General features: G+C 30.3%; 1 protein-coding gene across 1 annotated transcript in view; it reads right to left on the bottom strand.

Moving 5' to 3' along the window:
• The window catches only part of LOC145277505 (aspartate aminotransferase, mitochondrial-like), a 59,069-nt gene that overhangs the window by 6,594 nt on the left and 31,593 nt on the right, over positions 1-20,882 (bottom strand). Inside the window, exons 2-9 of the mRNA XM_080128913.1 lie at positions 15,439-15,595; positions 14,110-14,238; positions 11,584-11,643; positions 11,262-11,335; positions 8,173-8,260; positions 6,411-6,479; positions 5,255-5,441; positions 2,153-2,318 (exon numbers count right to left, since the gene is read on the bottom strand). Of these exons, the coding sequence (XP_079985039.1) occupies positions 2,153-2,318; positions 5,255-5,441; positions 6,411-6,479; positions 8,173-8,260; positions 11,262-11,335; positions 11,584-11,643; positions 14,110-14,238; positions 15,439-15,595 (930 nt within the window). The remainder of the gene's footprint in view (positions 1-2,152; positions 2,319-5,254; positions 5,442-6,410; positions 6,480-8,172; positions 8,261-11,261; positions 11,336-11,583; positions 11,644-14,109; positions 14,239-15,438; positions 15,596-20,882) is intronic.

The raw sequence follows: 20,882 nt of genomic DNA, 5'->3' as shown, positions 1-20,882 counted from the left end.
ATAAGACCATAGTAATGCACTATAATTCACTGGCGGTCATGAATAAACATCCCCAAACTCCCCATATTAAGAACGGCTTTCAGAATAAACACCCCTAACCTCTCCATGTTAAAAACGGCTTTTGGAATAAATACCTTTAATCTCCCCATGTTAAGAATGGCTTTCAGAATAAACACCCCCAACTTACCCATGTTAAAAATTGTGGAGGTGAACCTAATGTAAAAATTTACTTTTTGTTTTTTTTATAATAAATTGTTAGTTGAAAGCACAGAATAGTTACAAAACACCATCTCCTCCCCATGGTAAGAATGGCTGAAAAAATAACGGTTTACTTGGTAGAAACTTTTCTGTGTTTCACCTTACAATTTCTTTAATAAACAAAAAGCATTCATATTTTCTTATATAAAAATAACTTCTGTAAAAAAGAAAAAAAAATGTACTTTCAATTTTGTTAAAAAAGGTTTTCTTGAAAAAAAAAACTTTAACCCAACAATTTACAGTAAAAAAAAAAAAATCTCAAAAACGAAACATTAATCGACTAACGTATACGAATCGGACCTTATTGCCAAATAGGCTCTGACTACAATGTTGAACGTGCCTTCACGTTGGGTTTTTTTTTTCAAGTTAAATTCAACTTTCACAATATCTTCATTTTTTTTTATAATTTCACGATATCTTCTTTTTTTTTTAATAATAAATTGTTAGTTGAAAGCACAGAATAGTTACAAAACACCCTCCCCTCTTCATGGTAAGAATGGCTGAAAAAAATAGATAAATAAAAAAAAGGTATTATTTCAGCATGTTACCAAACCGTAAATTTTCTTTGAAAAAAAACCTGTACTTTCACTTAACAATTTATAGTTTTAATAATAAAAAAAGTTCATATTTTCTTATATAGAAACAACTGTTTAAAAATAAAAAAAAAGTGTACTGCCAATTTTGTCCAAAAATGATTTTTACCACAAAGCAACAAAAATAGTTTTGTTAATGTTCTTCGACGCACCTTCTGGCGAGCAATTTTTTTTCCTGATATATCAAACAAAAAAATTTAAAAATTGGGAAGATAAACAAATGAATTTAAATTTTAAAAATAGGGGATGGCTTTTTTTTACTTATCGAGTAAACAGAAAATGAAATCATGTAATCCGAGTCGTCAAATCATGGTGTATGAAATGAATTAAAATGGAAGTTCAGTTTTACCAGAAAACAGTCCCGCAGAATCGGCTTACGAAAAATATTTTTTATTTTATTTAATTTATAATTTTAATTTATTTTAATAACATAAAAACATTCCTCAACTAAGGATAGACTGTCTGATAATTTCAATTAAAGTGGTAGTGTAGAAATATCATTTTATTGATAACTAATGAATCAAGAATTAGATTTTTTATATATATATATATATATATATATATATATTATGTTATGCCTTTAGCCACTCACAATCTAAAAAGATATTTGTAAAATGTGTATGTGTGAAACAAGATAATCACTAATTTTGCTTGGTCAGTGTGTGCATGTGTGAGAGAGGGGAAGGCTTTATTTTTTAATTTACAATAAAGCAAAAAATTTATGACCGACTTGTGTACAAATTAACCTAAATACATTGCATATTATGGTGGAATTTAATTTTGTAATGTAATTGCTGTTGCAATATTTTTGATATAATGAGATAAGGTATGATTACAGAAAAATGGAAGGTTCTATTTATAGACAAGGGTGACAGGAACTGACTAATCAAATGGAAAGACGCTCTGCTATCAACCAATCAGAAACCGGAATCAATCCATAAAACATACCGGATATTTTAGAATTCAGCACATGCTTTTTATTCTTTACACGGGATAGAATTTGCTTTTCAGGATTTTTACGGATTGGCTATCCAATGGAAAAGTCCTCTCTTTTAAAACTAAAATGGCTTACAACAAAACTCATCGACTTGGCTGTTGTTTGTGTATTTTATAGGGGAAAAGGCTATGTTTATGATCTACAATATTGTACCCGATCATCACCCTCAGAAATAAATTAACCTGAAAAGACTGGAAGAAATCTTTGCACATAAAATGCTGATTTTCTGTGCATGCTATAAAAATTATGAGTAAATAGCATAATAACTAGTAATTAATTTGTGAACAACTAAAAAATAGGTTACCATTGCGTATTGAGATCTGGAGTAGTCAAGATCTTTTTGACGATCTTAGCACCGTGGATGGGAGGGTTAGAATACATGGGTCTGATGAGGATCTTAACTTGTGACATCACACGAGCAGCTTCATCGGCATCAGCACACAAGAGAGTAAAAGCACCAGCTCTCTCACCTGCAAGAAAGAAAAAAAAAATATAGTTTATGAACACAAATGTCTGTTTGATTTCATTAGACTTTTTATATTTAATCTTTTGGGATTGTTTAATTTATATTTTAGCCATCACAGGAAACTAGGGGTTCATACTTTTAATCTTTTAGGATTCTTTAATTTGCACCACAAAATGCTTTTATTTTCCAAATAAAGAAACTTTTTTTTTTAAATAAAAAAAATATTATGATGCAATTATTTTATTTTTTTTTTTTTACAAAGAAATCACCACTTATTAAGGTCTAGAGGCCACTCGAGGATAAGGGTTAAAGAGTGTACATTGGTCAAAAGGACAATGTCGTTAGAAGTGTAAATTTAGTAAATTGGATTACTGAAGGAGAATGGCTCACCAAGAACTTGTTTACATTGGACTTGAAATGTGGAAATAAAAATTCATGTTTGACAAACGTCTTCTCTCAGTCGATCGTGAGAAATATGGTAATGTTTAAGTGCAAACAATTCATTCAACACAATTTATATTTTAGCCATCGCAGAAAGCTGGGGGTTCATCCCCTCCCCAATATTAGTAGTGTATAATTGAGGATAATCAATACAATAGCAACAGAAAATATTCAAATAAATATGTACATTTTTTTTTTTTTTTTTTTTTTTTTTTACACAGTGATCACCACTTATCAAGGCCCGGAAGCCACTCGGGGATAAGGGTTATTGTGTGTACATTAATTTAGTGAGGAGATTTGCTGAAGTGTTTACTTAAGGGGGCGGTTCATTAGGAATTTGTTAACATTAGACTTGAAGACATCCAAGTTGTAGTCTGGAGGGAAGCAGGCAGACGGAACAGAGTTCCACAGACGTGCAGTTCTAGGAAAGAAGCTTTGTTCATGGAATCCGCGTTTTGATTTAGGCACAGATAAAGAGTGGGGGAAATTTTTCACAGTGGATTCAGCTAGACGGGTGTTTTTCGTGAAAGATTGGCGAGGGGGGACCAGAGACTGGAGTTCAGACAAGCATCTGCCATGGAAATAGCGATAAAACAAAGATAGGCTCGCAACGTCTCTTCTGTGGGAGAGAGGTTGCAGGGTAGAGAAAAGGGCATCCCCCACTAAGCCACGAAGTCTATTTTGTACTCTGTCAAGGCAGGATAGGCTGTTTTTAGCAGCTCCTGCCCAGATATGACAACAGTATTCCATCCTTGGACGTACTTGGCTTTTATATAGATAGAGAATTGCATCAGTAGTGAGATATCTTCTGGAGCGGTAGAAGGATCCCACCATCTTTCCAGCGACCTTGGCAACAGACTTGATGTACGTGTTCCATTTCAGATCAGGAGTAAAGGTCAAACCTAGAAGCTTGTCAAAACACGGAGCCTCACCCAGACGAGAGCCATCCATCACAATTGATGCCAGCTGGGGATCAGAGCGTTGATGATGTAAGGATAGGAGTTTGGTTTTGGGTGCATTGAAGGTAACCAGCCACATCTTCCCCCACTGAACCACGCGCTCGAGATCAGAGGATAGAGAATCAGAGAGAACTTTGTCATTTACAGCCTTTGATGTGTTGCCGTAGATGGTTGTGTCATCAGCATAGATGTCAACGAATGATTTAAGTATGTGTTTAGGGAGGTCATTGATGTAGATCAGGAAGAGAGTTGGGCCCAGGATTGACCCCTGGGCGACTCCAGCATTTATATTGCAGGCCTCCGATTTTTGTCCATCGACCACTACTCTTATGAGCCTATCGGAGAGAAATGATTTAATGATTGAGAAAACATTTCCCGTTATACCGTAGCTGGAAATCTTGTGAAGTAGACCCTTATGCCATACCTTGTCAAAGGCCTTTGATATGTCAAGAGCAATTGCCCTAGAAAGGAAGCCTTTGTCAAGAGATTCACTTATCCTGTGGGATATAACCGTCAGCACATCTGCGGTAGATCTTGCAGAGCGGAAACCATATTGAGTGTCACTAAGAAGGTTATTCCTGCTGAGGTGGTTCACTATTTCTCTATTTAATATGGATTCCAGCAACTTACTCATAACACACAGGAGACTTATAGGTCTGTATTGAGAGGGAGATGACTTATCACCTGAATTCTTAAATATAGGGCAAACTGAAGAGGTCTTCCAGGGAGTCGGAAAGCACTTCTCCTTAAGGCAGCGCTTAAATAGTTTCGTAAGTATGGGAGCAAGTTCTGGTTGAAGCTTTTTTAACACTATAATTGCGATGCCATCAGGGCCAGTTGCTTTACTGGAATCTAGGTTCTTTATTAGTTTGGCGACCTCCTGCACGGATATTTGTATGTTACCTAGCTTGTTCTGTGTTATAGGAGGAAATATGGGGAGTTGATGGCCTTCGTCGCATAGGGTAGAATTAGCTGCAAAGTTCTTTGCAAATAGTTTGGCCTTGTCTGACGCTGACGAGATGACCTCTGGTCCATTGATAATGGTTGGTATAGAACGCACACTTCTGTTCAGGATTTTATTTGTTATTTGCCAAAACTGGTGGGATCCAAGTCGCTGATCAGCTACCTTGGATTTAACAGACTGGGCATATTGCTCTCTTGCATTTTTGATTACTCTTTTACAGTGGTTGCTGGCAGACCTGAAAGCAGCTTTAGTTTCAGTGCATCTATTACGTTGGTAGCTATGGAAAAAGTGATTTCTGTGCACGATAGCAGCAGCACATAGTTTTGAATATTTCCTGGCCTTCTTCGTGTGGCTTTTTGAACGAGACTAAATCATACATTAGTCAAAATATTGTGAATATAACAAGATGAGACTGCTCATAAATGACGTAACTAACAAAACTATCTCAGCTTAGAAATATTGACATCATAAAGGTCTCAAATCCCTCCAAAATAATCCAATTGTACAATGCATAATTTTTGTTTAAATTACCAGTGAAGGAAAGTAAAAAAATGAATAAAAATGCTTTTTACCTACCATAAAGTCCCATGTTTTTGGAGAAAGACTGAGAAAGAGCCACTAAGTGGCCATCAGCAACAAATTTCCGAACAGCATAAGAATCCTTAACAGTATCACCACTGGCAAAGCCTTGGTAAGCCATGTCAAAGAAAGGAAACAGTTTGCGGGATTTGATGATGTTGCTAAGTTCATCCCACTGCGCTGGCTGAAGAAATAAAATTAAATGGTAAATAAATTGAAGAATTCAAATCAATAGATTTCATTATAGTTTACTGAATGTTAATCTCTTATAGTTATGCATCGTTTCAACTTTGGTTCTCATCAAACTTTCAAAAATTGTTTGGATCATACCAGACAAAATTTACAATTATTTTTAATCAGGATTATTTTATTTCGCCGAAATGAACATCCAGGAAAGTCCTCATCATTGGATATAAATTTTGAATTTATTATGTTGCCAAATCAATAATATGTCCCTTTTTTTCTTTTTTCTTTAGATACTTATATAACTAGCAGGCGGCCCGGCATTGCCCAGTCATAACATACGCTTAAATATCTTAATTCATGCAGATTACGTATTTATTATTATAGAGACAGTTCTCTCTCAATTATTATATTGAACCTAATATATAGTAGTGAGATCAAAACTAAAAAATATATGACTCGGGTACCATCGGCTAGAAGGGAAGCCAAAACATACAACTCCCCACCCTCATTTCTTAGCTTCTGAGCCACGGCCATACACATATAATTCACCTGTCATCCCAATCATCAAAGACAAGATTTAAGCAAGTAAACAAGCCTGGACAGTGTAAAGTTTTATAATCATATAGATTATATATCTACTCACAATCGGTGCTAAAATGTTTGTGTTACTACTGTTGTACTACTACTACAATAAACGTAACGGTTCCAAAAGCTGTTGGAAAAAAACGCTCTAAATTTAGTACGATGACTACTAACATCCTACTACTCATACAATTATAAACACTTATAATTCCAAAACTCATTTAGAATTGCACAAATGTAGTGTAAAGAGCCCTTGAGATGCAAGATGCAATAAAAATGTTCATTATTAAATTAAATAAATCCCTTAAATATCTCAGTAAAAGCTTGACTAAGCACCATCCTCTGGATGACAAGTATTAGAAACAAAATGTAAGAAAACACTTACCCTTGGGTCCACACCTGTCGGGTTGTGAGCACAAGCATGCAGAAGAATTACAGATCCTTCTGGAATTTTCTACAAAAAGTAAATATAAAAAAATATATCATTGAATAATGAAACCCATCATGGAGATTAGTTGTCTGTGACGATAGCTATATTATAAATGATGAGCATTTAAGTTATTTGGGTTTTTAGCCTTAGTGTGAAAAGAAAAAAATTTTTTTTAAATTTCATTCATTATTAAACAGAAAAATGTAAATAAAATTAAATTCTAATTCAATAAGAAAATATTGTAGTAAATTTTACGACTTTTTAAATATATCTTGAAAGTTTATAATGTAAAAAAAAAAAAAAAAAGCATGATTAAATTTGATAAAATTATGAAATCAATGTGTACTAAAACTCATTTGAAAAAAAAACTTGGAAATAAAACCAATTCTATATTAAAATATTGAGTACAAATTTTCTCAAAAATTCTCCCACCATGTCAAATATAAAAGAAAATCTTTATGTGAAGTGAATATTTAAATACTCATTTAACATAAACGGGAGCTATACAGTAAAAAAAAAAAAAAAAAAAAAAAAAAAAAGTAAAAAAATATTTTTATTGCATTTTTTTTCTTTAAATTTTATATCTTTTTGGATCATGTCCCTATATATAAAAAAAAAAAAAAAATTAAAAATTTGTATAATATACATATCCGTGAAAAAGCAAAAATATTTAAAAAAAAAAAAAAAAATGAAAATTTATGAGTATCCGTCTTGCCCATCATTTTGGAAAAAAATTCAAGAAACAAAGGGAGATAATTCCAGAATTCATAGCCTATAAATTTACATTAATCACTTAAAAATGATTTTCTTTATAAAAATAATACTAAAAAAAATTACATTAATTTTTTAAATATATTTTTGTTTTGTCACGGGTACATACATCATACAGATTTTTCTTTCTTTTTTTTTAATATAGAGGAAATTCTGGACACGAACCATCTTTTTTATTAATACAATTAAATATTTGCATCTGGGGTTGAAACTTTTTACAATCACAAAAAAAAATAAAAATAAATAAAAATAAAAGCATAAATAAAAATAAAAACATCCTTTTTTTCTTAATAACATATACACCCCACAAATTAGACTAATAATAATTTCCTTTTCTAAATAATATCCTATAGTCTTATTACAGGAGTCAAACATTTTGTTTGCCAATGAATTAAACTACAGCAGAACAAAACATTTTGATATGACAGTTTCATTCATGGAAGAAAATAAGGAGGGGAAACTTTTCTAATTGTCAAAATTACAAAAGTTTTGGGGAAATAAAATGATAAAAATCACATTTTAAATAATTTGATAATAAATTCTCATAAAAATAAACGAGAAAAGCTATTTTTTTATTTTCAAAATTACATAATTTTCTCAAATTAGAGAAATCTCACAAATGAGGTTCTCAAAGAAATGAAAATAACGTTAATATAGCAACCAAAAATCAAAATAGTGACCATTTTGTGATGCTGTAGTCTAATGCGCACCCAATATGGCTTAAAGCTAAAATTGTATTAAGTAAAAATCAAAAATAAGTATTTTATTTTCGATGATTTTACGATTGCAAAGAAGCATCAATAGATAGAGTTTTCTTTAATTTATTTTGGTAATATTTATGAATTCTTTGGCACACAAAATATCATTTAAATAAAAATTGAGAAACAATAAAAATAGGTTTAAAAACATTTTTGTACAAAAAATATGCAAAACAAAACCAACTTACAGAAATATCTGAGAGAGCACTTTGGAAATCCAATCCACACGTCTTGGCATCATAGTAAGCATAAGATTTCACATCAAGACCAGAATGTCTAAAATAAATAAATAAAAGCGGTAAAAATATTGAAATAATGAAAATAGTTCTGATATTTCATATTCTGTGCATATTGAATATTACAATTTCTGAAGCCATAGAAACCTGGAGAGCAGAACAAATTTTTGAACAGTACAATTTTTGACTCAACTAAAAATTGGACCACTGACATACATTGTATATTTAAAGATGAGAGAGATAAATGCCATGGAAACAAAGTGAGAATCTCTTATTTTCTTAACTAGATGTCTTAAGTGATAGCAGCTAGCAAATCAATAACCTACCTGATTTGGGTGAGCTTTAGGTATATAGATCATGAATAATTTATACTACATTCTATGCAATGTTTTTTTTTGTTTTTCCAAAAACGCAATAAGATCTAGAACTATATAATTTGGAAACTGTACATCACAAAAGGTGGACGACTGCAAAAAAAGATTCTTTTAAAAATGTGTAGTTTAAGAGCAATAAAAAAAAATCAGATTCAATGAGAATTAGAAATACAAATTTAAGTAAACTGAATTTTTTTTGACGATTTTATTTAAAATATCCACAAGTCTTTCGTTTTAATTTACATAATAATAGATGGTGGTGCTACTAGATCAGGCTGTCTGAAGATACTGACATCTCGATATAAAATGTACCAAATATTGATGTTATTGTTTCCCTTTCCAAAACTCAATCATGTTCTGCAAAGTGTACAGTAAAAAAAATTGCTTCTAGAAAATAACCAAACCAAACGCTATGAATAAATATTTGAAGAAATAAATAACTTCAAGCATAATAACTTTTACCAAAATGACCGATTTAGAAGTATCAACTTTGTTTTAAAGCATTATTTAACAATATCATATCGTCTTCATAAACAGCAAAGTCAATGTTTTACATCATTTTATTCACTGGCTGTCCCAACCTGGTGTTTCCCAGTAGTGTATTTACTTGCAATTTGTTTTGCTTTCCTTTTCTAAAAACTTCAGTTTTATTTTTCAAAATATTTTTCTATCAATGGAAAGTAACTCTGTAGAGATGAATGTAGAGTCTTTTTCTTTATTTTTTTATGGACAAGACATGAAGCTACTTGATGTAAAAAGCTAAAATGAATGAAAAATGATTAGGATGCATAATACCAAAAAGGGGAGAGGAAAGTAGAATCATTTCAAAAGAAAGTCTTGCCGATAAATTTAATTATAAATTTATCTGCCGATAAATTCAAAAGAAAAATAATCAAACATGAAACTGAAACATTAGCATGGTAATGGCGGTTCCAGTCATCCATGCCAGAAATACCTCAAGGGACACATGCACAACATTATTTGAGAATACTATGACAGCAAGTGCTTATAGAAAAGTCTCTCAAAGAGTTACACTAGAGTTTGGTCTACACGAAAGATAAGGCTATCTTTTTCTTATTCCTTATTTATTAACATCAAATAATGCTGCTTATTGTATTTAATTTTAAATTCCGATTTTCTTAATTTTCCTAACATTTTATTTTTTACTCTCTTTGGAGCTTAAAATTATTTTTTCCTTTGACAAAAGGTATTCTAAAATACAACTAGGCCTATCTGGCCTGTATTATCACCCGGAAAAGCGTTGATCAGAAAATCTCTATCACCCCTGTCTCTCCGAGGGTTACTTAACCATCTTCATTATTTGTCAGACATCAGACAAACTAAGCTTGAAAGTAACTGCACCACCATCATTCAATCCTTTGGATTCCAAACAAGCTAACGAAAAAGTAAGCCTTTCAAAAATACAACAGGAAAGGAAGCGGTTACAAAACTGGCAGACAAAAAAGTCAGTCAATTTGAAAATTAATGATTACTGATTTTTGATGATACAGGAAATGTAAAAAATCCCACCAGAAATTACATTACAGATGAAAATTAATATCAGGAATCAATTCTAACCAAACATTATTTCCTGCGGATTTAATCTGGCATTATTTTGCTTTACCATTTTTTTAATGGTAAATCAAAATGATGCCAGACTAAGTCTTCAGGAAATAATGTTTGGTCAAAATTGATTCCTGATATTAATCTTCATCTGTAATGTAATTTCTGATGAGATTTTTTACATTTCCTGTATTCGATAGTTTCATTTACTCTAAACGTAACTGTTAACAAATGATAAAGTTGTGCACAGTATAGTCCAAGATAAATAAAGACACTATCATATTTAAAAAAGATAAAACTACCTAGTTGAATACTTATTTTTGTAAAAGAAATTACAAAAAATAAAAAATTACTTTGGCCATATTATATTTGCAATCTATAAGTATTATAATTGTTAAAAAATTATTTCCTAAAATAATATATTTAAAACCAAAAATATTTTATCTTATTGCAAGTAGATAATGTACTTGGTAAAATTCAGTTATAAAGTTAGATTCTTCTGGAGGTTGAAGGTTCAATCCTCAATGCAGGCAACACTCAAAATTACAATAGTGAATTACTCAGTCATGGGTAATGGAACAAGAACCTGCTACCCTCATGGATTAAATAAATGGTTCCATTAGAAATTACAGATTCCTGACATTATATATCTAAAGAAGATCGGAGGTTACACTGACCAAAATGTTGTAAAAATAACACTCAAGAACAGTAGTCTGAAGAATCAAAATAATATGAATAATCAATCCTCCTCTCAAAAATTCAAAAACAAAATATTTTATTGTATTTGCCAAATAAATAAACAAACCGCCCATGTGAATACTTATTTTTGTAAAAACAAATTATTTAAAATAAAAATTTTGTTTTTTTAACACCTATTTGATTAGATTTTTAACCAAAACAAGAAATCTTTAATATCAGAAACCAATTCTGACTGAACACTGTTTACTGTGGACTTAGAGTTTGATGTTATTCTGCTTCGCAAAGACAATAAGAAAAAAAACGATGATGGTATTTTTTGTTTGCAGTTGCTGATGGCAAATACATTGCATAGATCTAATTTAAATATATGCAATCAAATAATCACTGCAACAAGTATTTACTTACTTGAGGATTGGTGTGTGGTTGCCCCAGGAAGGGGATGGTATATAAACAGTTTTGGAGGGAGTATACCATTTGGCCTAAAAGAAAAAAAAAACAATTTTTTTTTTTTAGAAAATTTGTTGTAACAAAAATTTTAAATAAATGTAAGTGTGAATAGACTTGTATATTAGGATAGTTTCTGTATCATTAAAAAAAAAAAAAATTAATATCATTCCATCATAGATACATATAAAAATACAAATATTTTTTATAATTTAAAAAAGAAATGTTTTTTATTTTAAAAAAGAATAATTTTTTTTTAAATGATTAAAAATGTTATAATTACTAAGAAAGCAGCTCCTATTCTGAGAGCACCAGTGCCAGAAATTCCTTGAACAGTAACATTCTGAAATAAATAGAAAAAAAAAATTAATTTTAAACATCATAAAATTTTGGTATAAACTTTCTTTTTTTTGGGGGGGGGGGTAAGGGGGAGGGTGAATGCAGCCATTTTTTAAGAAAGATGTGTGTGTGTGTATATATATATATATATATATATATATATACATAAAAACAGGCCACTCAGCATTGTTGCCTGATCATAAAATATGCTTAAATATGATAATTTAATTTATGCAAATTTTGTATTTATTATTATCGAGTCAATTCTCTATTGATTATTATATTGTACCTAATATACAGTAGCGATTTCAAAAGCTTAAAATATATATAATTGGATACCATCAGTTAGAATCGAAACCAAAACATTTTGCTCTAGCAGTATTTGCTACTACTTGAGCTAATAACATGCATATCAAAACATGATAAACATAGTTAAACATATAAATGCATATTTGCACACGTGTAGACGATACACACTACTTTGAATTATGCCTGCCATGTTTTAATTTTTATTCCTTAGCAGCTACTTTTACCAGCTAAAAACTAAATTGATTTCATCCCACAAGTCCGAATACTCCATATATCAAGCTTCAAGTCTATAGACCAAAATTTAACACAAATATATATTACATACATACATGTGTGTGCTAGAACTTTTTCATTCTAAATGCTACATAATTATACATAATGTAGAAAGTATGCACAAATAAAATTGAGTGTTGTCGTAAAATGAAACGAATCATCCAATAAGAAACCATAAAAAATTAAAATTTAATGAAAGTTTTTTTTCAAAGAATATGCAAATTAGTTAACCTTTATAAGGTCTCTTGCATATCCATGACTTAGTATATTAAAAATAGCACTTTAATTCTTTTTTAAAAAAAGAGCTTTTAATAACAATGTCAGTGCGACAAATAACATACACACATATATATATATATATTTGTTAAAACTGGTAATTAGTAAAAACCTCAAGAGAGTGCTCAATACTATTGCAAAGCAAATATATGTTTTATTTTTATTACCGTTTTATCTGTTTGGTTACATATGTTTCGGATGTCGGACCATATTTATGATCCAACAGCCTCGTCAGACCTTACAGAAATGGTTGTTAGTATTTGGAAGAAGTGCTTTAGAGAAATACGAAAAAAAAAAAGGGGGGGTAGGAGATAATAAGTGGGAGGGAGAAGGGTATTAACAATATTTCAGTTCTGAAGGTTAAAATACATTAGATTGTATTGTGTGTGTGGGGGGGGGTAGCAGATTCAGGTAGGCATGGGTGGAGATATATAGATATAGGGAGGGGGAGAGAGGATGGTAAAGAAAAAAAGAGGAGGGTAAGGAGAGGAGGGGGAGGAGTTTAAATTTTTAGGTTTTAAAGTTTAACTGCTTTTTGCTTGTTCAGCAAGGTATATTAAGTAGATAGAGGGAGAGAGAGAGGGAGAGAGAGAGAGGGAAAGGGTTAGTGTAGATGTCATGTTTTTGACAAGTACAGGGTTCCATTTAAAATTTTCGTAGACGCTATAGGTCAACTTGTTCATTTCAGTTTACAATGGGTTGTTTTTTTTTAAGAATTAATACATACGCCAATGCACGCGCAAAAACGCATACATATACATATGTACATTTCTACACATCCATATACAGACACATACGCACACACACCTATACATAGACAATGTATATGCAGACATACACACAACTCTTATAGATATATACATACTCACATATACATATATATATATATACACACACACACACACACACACACACACACACACACACATATTCATGTCAAACAAAGCATATTGCAACTTGGATGTAAAGCGTTACTAGTTAGGATCATGTCTACATGGAACTATGTGGAGATTTGAGCAGCGAGAGGTCTGTTTGCATTACCTTTAAACTTATCAGGGGGGGGAGCGAGCAGTACATATCAATGTTGTGAGGACAAAAGTTCAGATAAAAACAATGAGAATTATTCTTCATTTGAAAAATTAAATAAAATTAAGAATCTTTAAATTTTTTTATGAAAATCACTGGAGACAAGGCATAAAGTCACTTGATGTAAGGCACTAACAACGAAAGATGATTATTGCAAAGACGGGAGATGTTTATAGACCGTAGTTTTGAAAAGACCAGGGCTAAAGGTATGAAGAAAACAGTCAGCAAAAACAAATTTCCACAAACTTGCAATTCTTGGAAAGAAGTTACTGAAATAAGTTGTCTAATATTGGGGTATAAAAACCGCAAATTGATTGAGACAATTTGATTAAGAAGTCAAACGAGCTGGAACAAAGAAAGCAAGGAATAGATCAAATAATTCTGAAGAAGACATGTCATAATAGTATTTATAGAAAAAAAAAATTGAGACTAGCAACATTACATATGAGAGAGAGAGGTTGCAGTAAAGAAAAATAGTAGGGTCAATGAAATTGCAGATATAAATAAAAAAATGATAAACTCCTACCAAGTTATCTTTAATCGCTTGACAATCCTCCCCGAAAGCTAATTTGGCTACAGCTGTGCAATAACCACTGTCACCACCAATGGGAGAATATTCTTTATCCAGTTTTTCTGACACCAGCAATTCTTCTGCCTGAAAAAGATGTAAACATTAAATTACTCGCAATTACACAGCAATTTATTGAACCATATATTTGATTTTTGGCTTTAAAAATGTTAATTCAAAAATTTTTAGAAAAAAAATTATTTGATTAGGAAAAGTTTGCTTACCAATTTATTTTTTTTTTTTATTCAAATAGAAATGACTTTTTTCTTTGGTATCCGACACAAGTGATTTGTTTTCTTTCTTACTCCATTAGTTGAAAGACTTCTATGAGTTATTTTAGTAGTCAGAGTTAAAAGACTATCTTGTTTGTTGAGAATGCTACTCTGTTGTCAGATTAGTTTTGGCATGTAATTACAGGTATAAATGTATCCTTTTTCTGTTTTGTTTGAAAAACAGATTTTGTTGTTGTTGATTCTTTCCTAAATATGAGTTCTTTGTTGCTAGATTTGATGTGTTGTAGACATCTCTTATGAATTAGAGTTGCTCTGCACCAAGTTGTGGCTTTAAAAGGGTTACTAAGAAAGACTCGGACACAGATATGGTTTAGAACAAGAATTGTAGTACTTAACATCAACATGGCATGCTACATAATACACACACCATGAGAGTTTGTGCCTCTCGATATAGTCATACAGTTCAGAAGAGTTAATACCTTGTGCATGGGTGAGTCCCCACAATAATAAAACAATTTTTAATGAAATTTTAAGCAAGATAAGCTTCCTATCATTTGTATTAATTTTTCATACTTGTGCACTTTAACATTGAACAAGGAATTCATGAGAATTTCAAATAATCATAAAGTTTTCAAAATTGAACAAAATAGAATAAAGCTAAGTGGCCAATTAGTCTATGGCGACCTTAACGTTCCCTTTTGATTAGCTGCTACACTGAGATGTAGGAGAGAGTGCTACTAGATTCTCAGGAGTACTCTACTTGCCCTGGACCCTTTCCTTATAATGCTGAGTGTTTCACAAGTGAGCATCAAGTATCATTTTTTCAATCTTTAGTTATGACACAACTGAGGATTGAACCCCAGATTCTAATCCATTAGCATTATGCCAAATGGACCAGTTTAAAAAGAAAAAAGTATTTAATTTTCTATTGTGATTTCATTTAGAACAAAAACTGAGAAAAGAATACTTGTTATGGTTAAATATAGATCATCTTCAATTGTTCCCATATTTAAATTCTATCAATTCTAATTCCATACATCATTTGCAGACTCACCTTGCGCACTGATGGAAGCACATAAGGTTTACCATTATCATCTCTGTAAGCACCAACACCAAGATTCATTTTTGTAGGACTGGTGTCTTTCTTATAAGCCTCGGACACTCCCAAAATCACATCAGGAGGACCCATCTCTACATTGGACCACCATGATCTTTAAAAAAATAAATTAAAAAATAAAATAAATAAAATCCTTTAAACAATTATTGTTAATTTTTTTTTATTATTTAATCATACAACTCCACTAAAAAAAAAAATTTTTTTTATTATTTAATCATACAACTCCACTAAAAAAAAAATTTTTTTTATTATTTAATCATACAACTCCACTAAAAAAAAATTTTTTTTTATTATTTAATCATACAACTCCACTAAAAAAAAAATTTTTTTTTATTATTTAATCATACAACTCCACTAAAAAAAAAAATTTTTTTATTATTTAATCATACAACTCCACTAAAAAAAAAAATTTTTTTTATTATTTAATCATACAACTCCACTAAAAAAAATTTTTTTTATTGTACACCTCAACTAAAAAAATTTTTTTTAATCATACAACTAAAAACGTTTTTTTTTTAATCATACAACTAAAAACGTTTTTTTTTAATCATACAACTAAAAACGTTTTTTTTAATCATACAACTAAAAACGTTTTTTTTTAATCATACAACTAAAAACGTTTTTTTTTTAATCATACAACTAAAAACGTTTTTTTAATCATACAACTAAAAACGTTTTTTTTTAATCATACAACTAAAAACGTTTTTTTTTAATCATACAACTAAAAACGTTTTTTTTTAATCATACAACTAAAAACGTTTTTTTTTTAATCATACAACTAAAAACGTTTTTTTTTTAATCATACAACTAAAAACGTTTTTTTTTTAATCATACAACTAAAAACGTTTTTTTTTTTAATCATACAACTAAAAACGTTTTTTTTTAATCATACAACTAAAAACGTTTTTTTTTAATCATACAACTAAAAACGTTTTTTTTTTTAATCATACAACTAAAAACGTTTTTTTAATCATACAACTAAAAACGTTTTTTTTAATCATACAACTAAAAACGTTTTTTTTTAATCATACAACTAAAAACGTTTTTTTTTAATCATACAACTAAAAACGTTTTTTTTAATCATACAACTAAAAACGTTTTTTTTTTAATCATACAACTAAAAACGTTTTTTTTAATCATACAACTAAAAACGTTTTTTTTTTAATCATACAACTAAAAACGTTTTTTTTTTAATCATACAACTAAAAACGTTTTTTTTTAATCATACAACTAAAAACGTTTTTTTTAATCATACAACTAAAAACGTTTTTTTAATCATACAACTAAAAACGTTTTTTTAATCATACAACTAAAAACGTTTTTTTTTAATCATACAACTAAAAATTTTATTTTTAATCATACAACTAAAAACGTTTTTTTTAATCATACAACTAAAAACGTTTTTTTTTTAATCATACAACTAAAAACGTTTTTTTTTAATCATACAACTAAAAACGTTTTTTTTTAATCATACAACTAAAAACGTTTTTTTTTAATCATACAACTAAAAATTTTATTTTTAATCATACAACTAAAAACGTTTTTTTTTAATCATACAACTAAAAACGTTTTTTTTTTAATCATACAACTAAAAACGTTTTTTTTAATCATACAACTAAAAACGTTTTTTTTTTAATCATACAACTAAAAACGTTTTTTTTTTAATCATACAACTAAAAACGTTTTTTTTTTAATCATACAACTAAAAACGTTTTTTTTTAATCATACAACTAAAAACGTTTTTTTTAATCATACAACTAAAAACGTTTTTTTTTTAATCATACAACTAAAAACGTTTTTTTTAATCATACAACTAAAAACGTTTTTTTAATCATACAACTAAAAATTTTATTTTTAATCATACAACTAAAAATTTTATTTTTAATCATACAACTAAAAATTTTATTTTTAATCATACAACTAAAAATTTTATTTTTAATCATACAACTCAACTAAAAAATTTTTGTTTTAAATCATACAACTCAACTAAAAAATTTTTTTATATAAAATGCAAAACACGTACAAGAGTTTTTGTATGTCCAACAAAGGCTGTTTTTGGCGGGGTGGGGGTGGGGGGGTTACTATCTCTTAGAAGCGTTTATATACCCCCTAGATAATAATATCTAGGATTTGCGAACACGCATCTCATCTAGATTTATTTACGTCGAATTTTACACGATTCTTGCTATTTCGGTGCCTCTCATGTTGATTCGTTTTTTTCATATAAAAGCAAAACTGATCTGCAGCAAAGGTGAAAACCAGGAACATCCAGAAAGCAATAAGCATTTGATCAATATGGGGGAAACTCTTTATATTAGACAATTGCTAATCATATGGACACTCCTCTTTATGGGGAGCTGGTTCCCCTCCAACATTTTGGCGAAACAAAAAGTTGAGAAACGAAACCAGAAAAACTGTCTCGCAGTAAATGTTCACTGTGGCATTTTTTAGCGTGATCATTAAAATTGCGCACCTGTCAATTGAACTTTTTAATCATTAAAATTTTACCTCTGTTTAGTTACTCTCCCTTCGTGAGCGAGTGGGTAAGTTGTCAGGGTTTTTTTCACACTTCCTTTTCCACCTTCGTCTCAATGTTCCGGGTTCGATCCTACTTGCTTACCAAAACTTTGTTGTTTTTTTTTAATTGCCCCCCCCCAACACACACCCACTTACAAACACCCAGGCAACGCCGGGTACCCCCACTAGTTTAGTCATACAACTCAAAATCTTTTTGAAGTCATAAAATATTTATGTTTGTACATGAATTGGCTAACATGTTTTAATAGCAAAAGTAAAAATGTAATGAAAAAAAACTTATATGCACGCATAAAATCTTGCTTCTACTTTAACTGCTGGTTGAAAAAAAAAAATGCTTAAAAAGGTGTTGTAGTTAGTCTATTACTGTTAAAATGAAGGATATTTTGTAATTATTTTATAAACGATCTCAACCATCAAGTTGACTTTTTTGTCTAGTCAGATCAGTGAACATTTTATATGGAAGAAGCCTTCAAGAAACTAATATTTAGTATATTCTGTGAATCATGAAAATCTATGTGATTGAGGAAGCCCGAAACAATTCTATGCTAAACTTTTTGGTGACTTATTGAAATTAGTTCCCTATATCTATTGAGCATTAAATTGAATTATAGTTTAGTGCTAAACTATTGAGCTATTATTTAAACCTTTGTGTTGGTTAAAAAAATTATATTTAAAATGAGTGTGCGTGCGTGTGTGCGTATCGCTATATATGGTAAATAAGCTACACAGAATTTTCTGCATTTCATCCTCGTGAGGATTCATTAGGCTAGTGTATGAAATCATTAACCATATATAAATATATATATTGTATATTTTTAAAAGATGTGCTATCGAAAATTATTGTAGTGTTGATATTTCTCATTTAGTTTTATTAAATTATGACTTAAAAGACTGAACTTTGAGTTTTCTTGTTATTTTGTTGTACCTTGATTAAATATCAAACTATGAATTGTATTGAGAGCAAAGTCAGAAGAAAAACAAAGATAAAAGCAGGAGAATTGATCTAATCTTTTTAGATCAAAAGTTTATTTTAACAAACATTTCTTACTCCAAATCTTATCTTTTATAGATAAGAATTCTCCTGATATATAGATAAAACGTTTTATTCATTTTGCTTTTTAAGACAAATTGCCACAGAGATGCAATGGCTACCGTGAATTAGGGACCATGCCTACAGGGACATTCTAAGTAGAGAGCTGAGCGATGAGATGTCTGTTCACATTACATTTAAATTTCAACATGCCAGTACAGTTAGGGAAGCAGTAGAGAGGGAGGGAATTCCAAAGTCTAGCAGTTCAAGGGAATAAACTATCAGAATAAAAGGTTCTCCAACATTGGATGACCTATACAGTGAAGGTGAGGGATTTTGCTGCTTGTTGGGTTAGTTGGAGTATTTATGTTGAGGCACCAGTCTTACAAGTTTGGAGCACACTCCATTAAAATACTTGTAAAACAAAACAAGCACAATGATGTAACATTGCAGTGATGGAACAGAGAGTTGGAGCTTGGTTGACAGTGTGTGACCTATTAGATTGCACTCTTTTTTGATCCTGTCCAATAGAGAGACTAGTGGTTGATGCACTGGTTCATATGTGGCAACTATTGTGTATCTACATCTAAAGTTATATATGTTTATATATCTCTATGTCTAAGATTCACTCCTAAATGAAACAACTATTATTAATTTTGGAACACAGCTGCTAGGCATAAGGTTAAGTTATATTTAGTTTTATGCAAATGAAGCAAAGAGGGCAATTTTGTGAAATGTTAATGCATTAGACATTAATAAATATTCCCTTGATTTCAATTTCTTTAAAATATTTAAAATGTTTTAAATGACGTGTTCACAACCTTCCATTTAAAAATTTAAATAAAAAGTGCCTTCAATAAGTTTCCAGACTTTTTTCGTATAAGCACTTTTATTGATAGTACACACATTAAACGCCAGTCTCATTCAAAGTAATCTTCTCCGGCTGCAATGCACTTGTTGTACCATTCCAACAACTTCTGGAAGATCCCATGGAAGTCCTCGCGTGAGCATGTCAATGACCCTTGTCACAGCCTTTTTCATCTCCTAAATTGTCTCATAACGACAGCCTCTAAGGTTTTCCTTGAGCTTAGGGAATAACCAAAAGTCATAGGTCTGGACTACAGAGAGGGAACTGATCAGCTCGACCATCTCCTTTCTGATCTTCTCTAAACATCCTCGAGACAAACTTCATGCAAATCTTCCACATCATCTTGATTAATAAAAAGATGGTCCAAATAAGTCTGAAGCATTCCATATGTTTCTGTGACATTTTTTTTACCAAGTTTAAAACAGAATTTTATTGCATCTTCAAAAGTATTCTCATATCCAGATTGTATTTTTGAAATTCACCAGCTGTGACAATCAGGCTTAAGTAGGGTGCATTCCAATTCCTGCTGCAGCTGTTCATTTGAACATGAAATCATACAAATTAGTCATCTCATAAGATGTATAACAATAACATATTGAATTTTCACGCGTCTATTACTATTTTAAATGCCTGTACAAAAAAGTCTGGAAATTTATTGAAGACACTTTGTATTTCAGATTTGTTTTAAATTTGATTCATAGTCACAAACAAGATTCCCTGAATTTAATTTTCTTTCGACCTCTAAGCTAAAGTCTTAAATTTTAGGCATTTTCTATAATCAAAATTATGTAATGAAAATTTAATTTTAATGAAAATTTGTAAAATAATTCTAGACACAAGGTTTTAGTAGCATTACATCTTGATTTTAATTATCGTAATGGGGACATAAAAAATGGTGCAAAACTGCATAAATGTTAAAGGTTGGCGCCAGAAAAGAATACAAAA

This window comes from Euprymna scolopes, chromosome 6, assembly GCF_053919585.1.
Source record: "Euprymna scolopes isolate OS-2025 chromosome 6, ASM5391958v1, whole genome shotgun sequence".
Taxonomy (NCBI): Eukaryota; Metazoa; Mollusca; class Cephalopoda; order Sepiida; family Sepiolidae; genus Euprymna; species Euprymna scolopes.
Note: the sequence above shows the minus strand (reverse complement) of the source record. Positions and strands in the feature narration are given on the sequence as shown.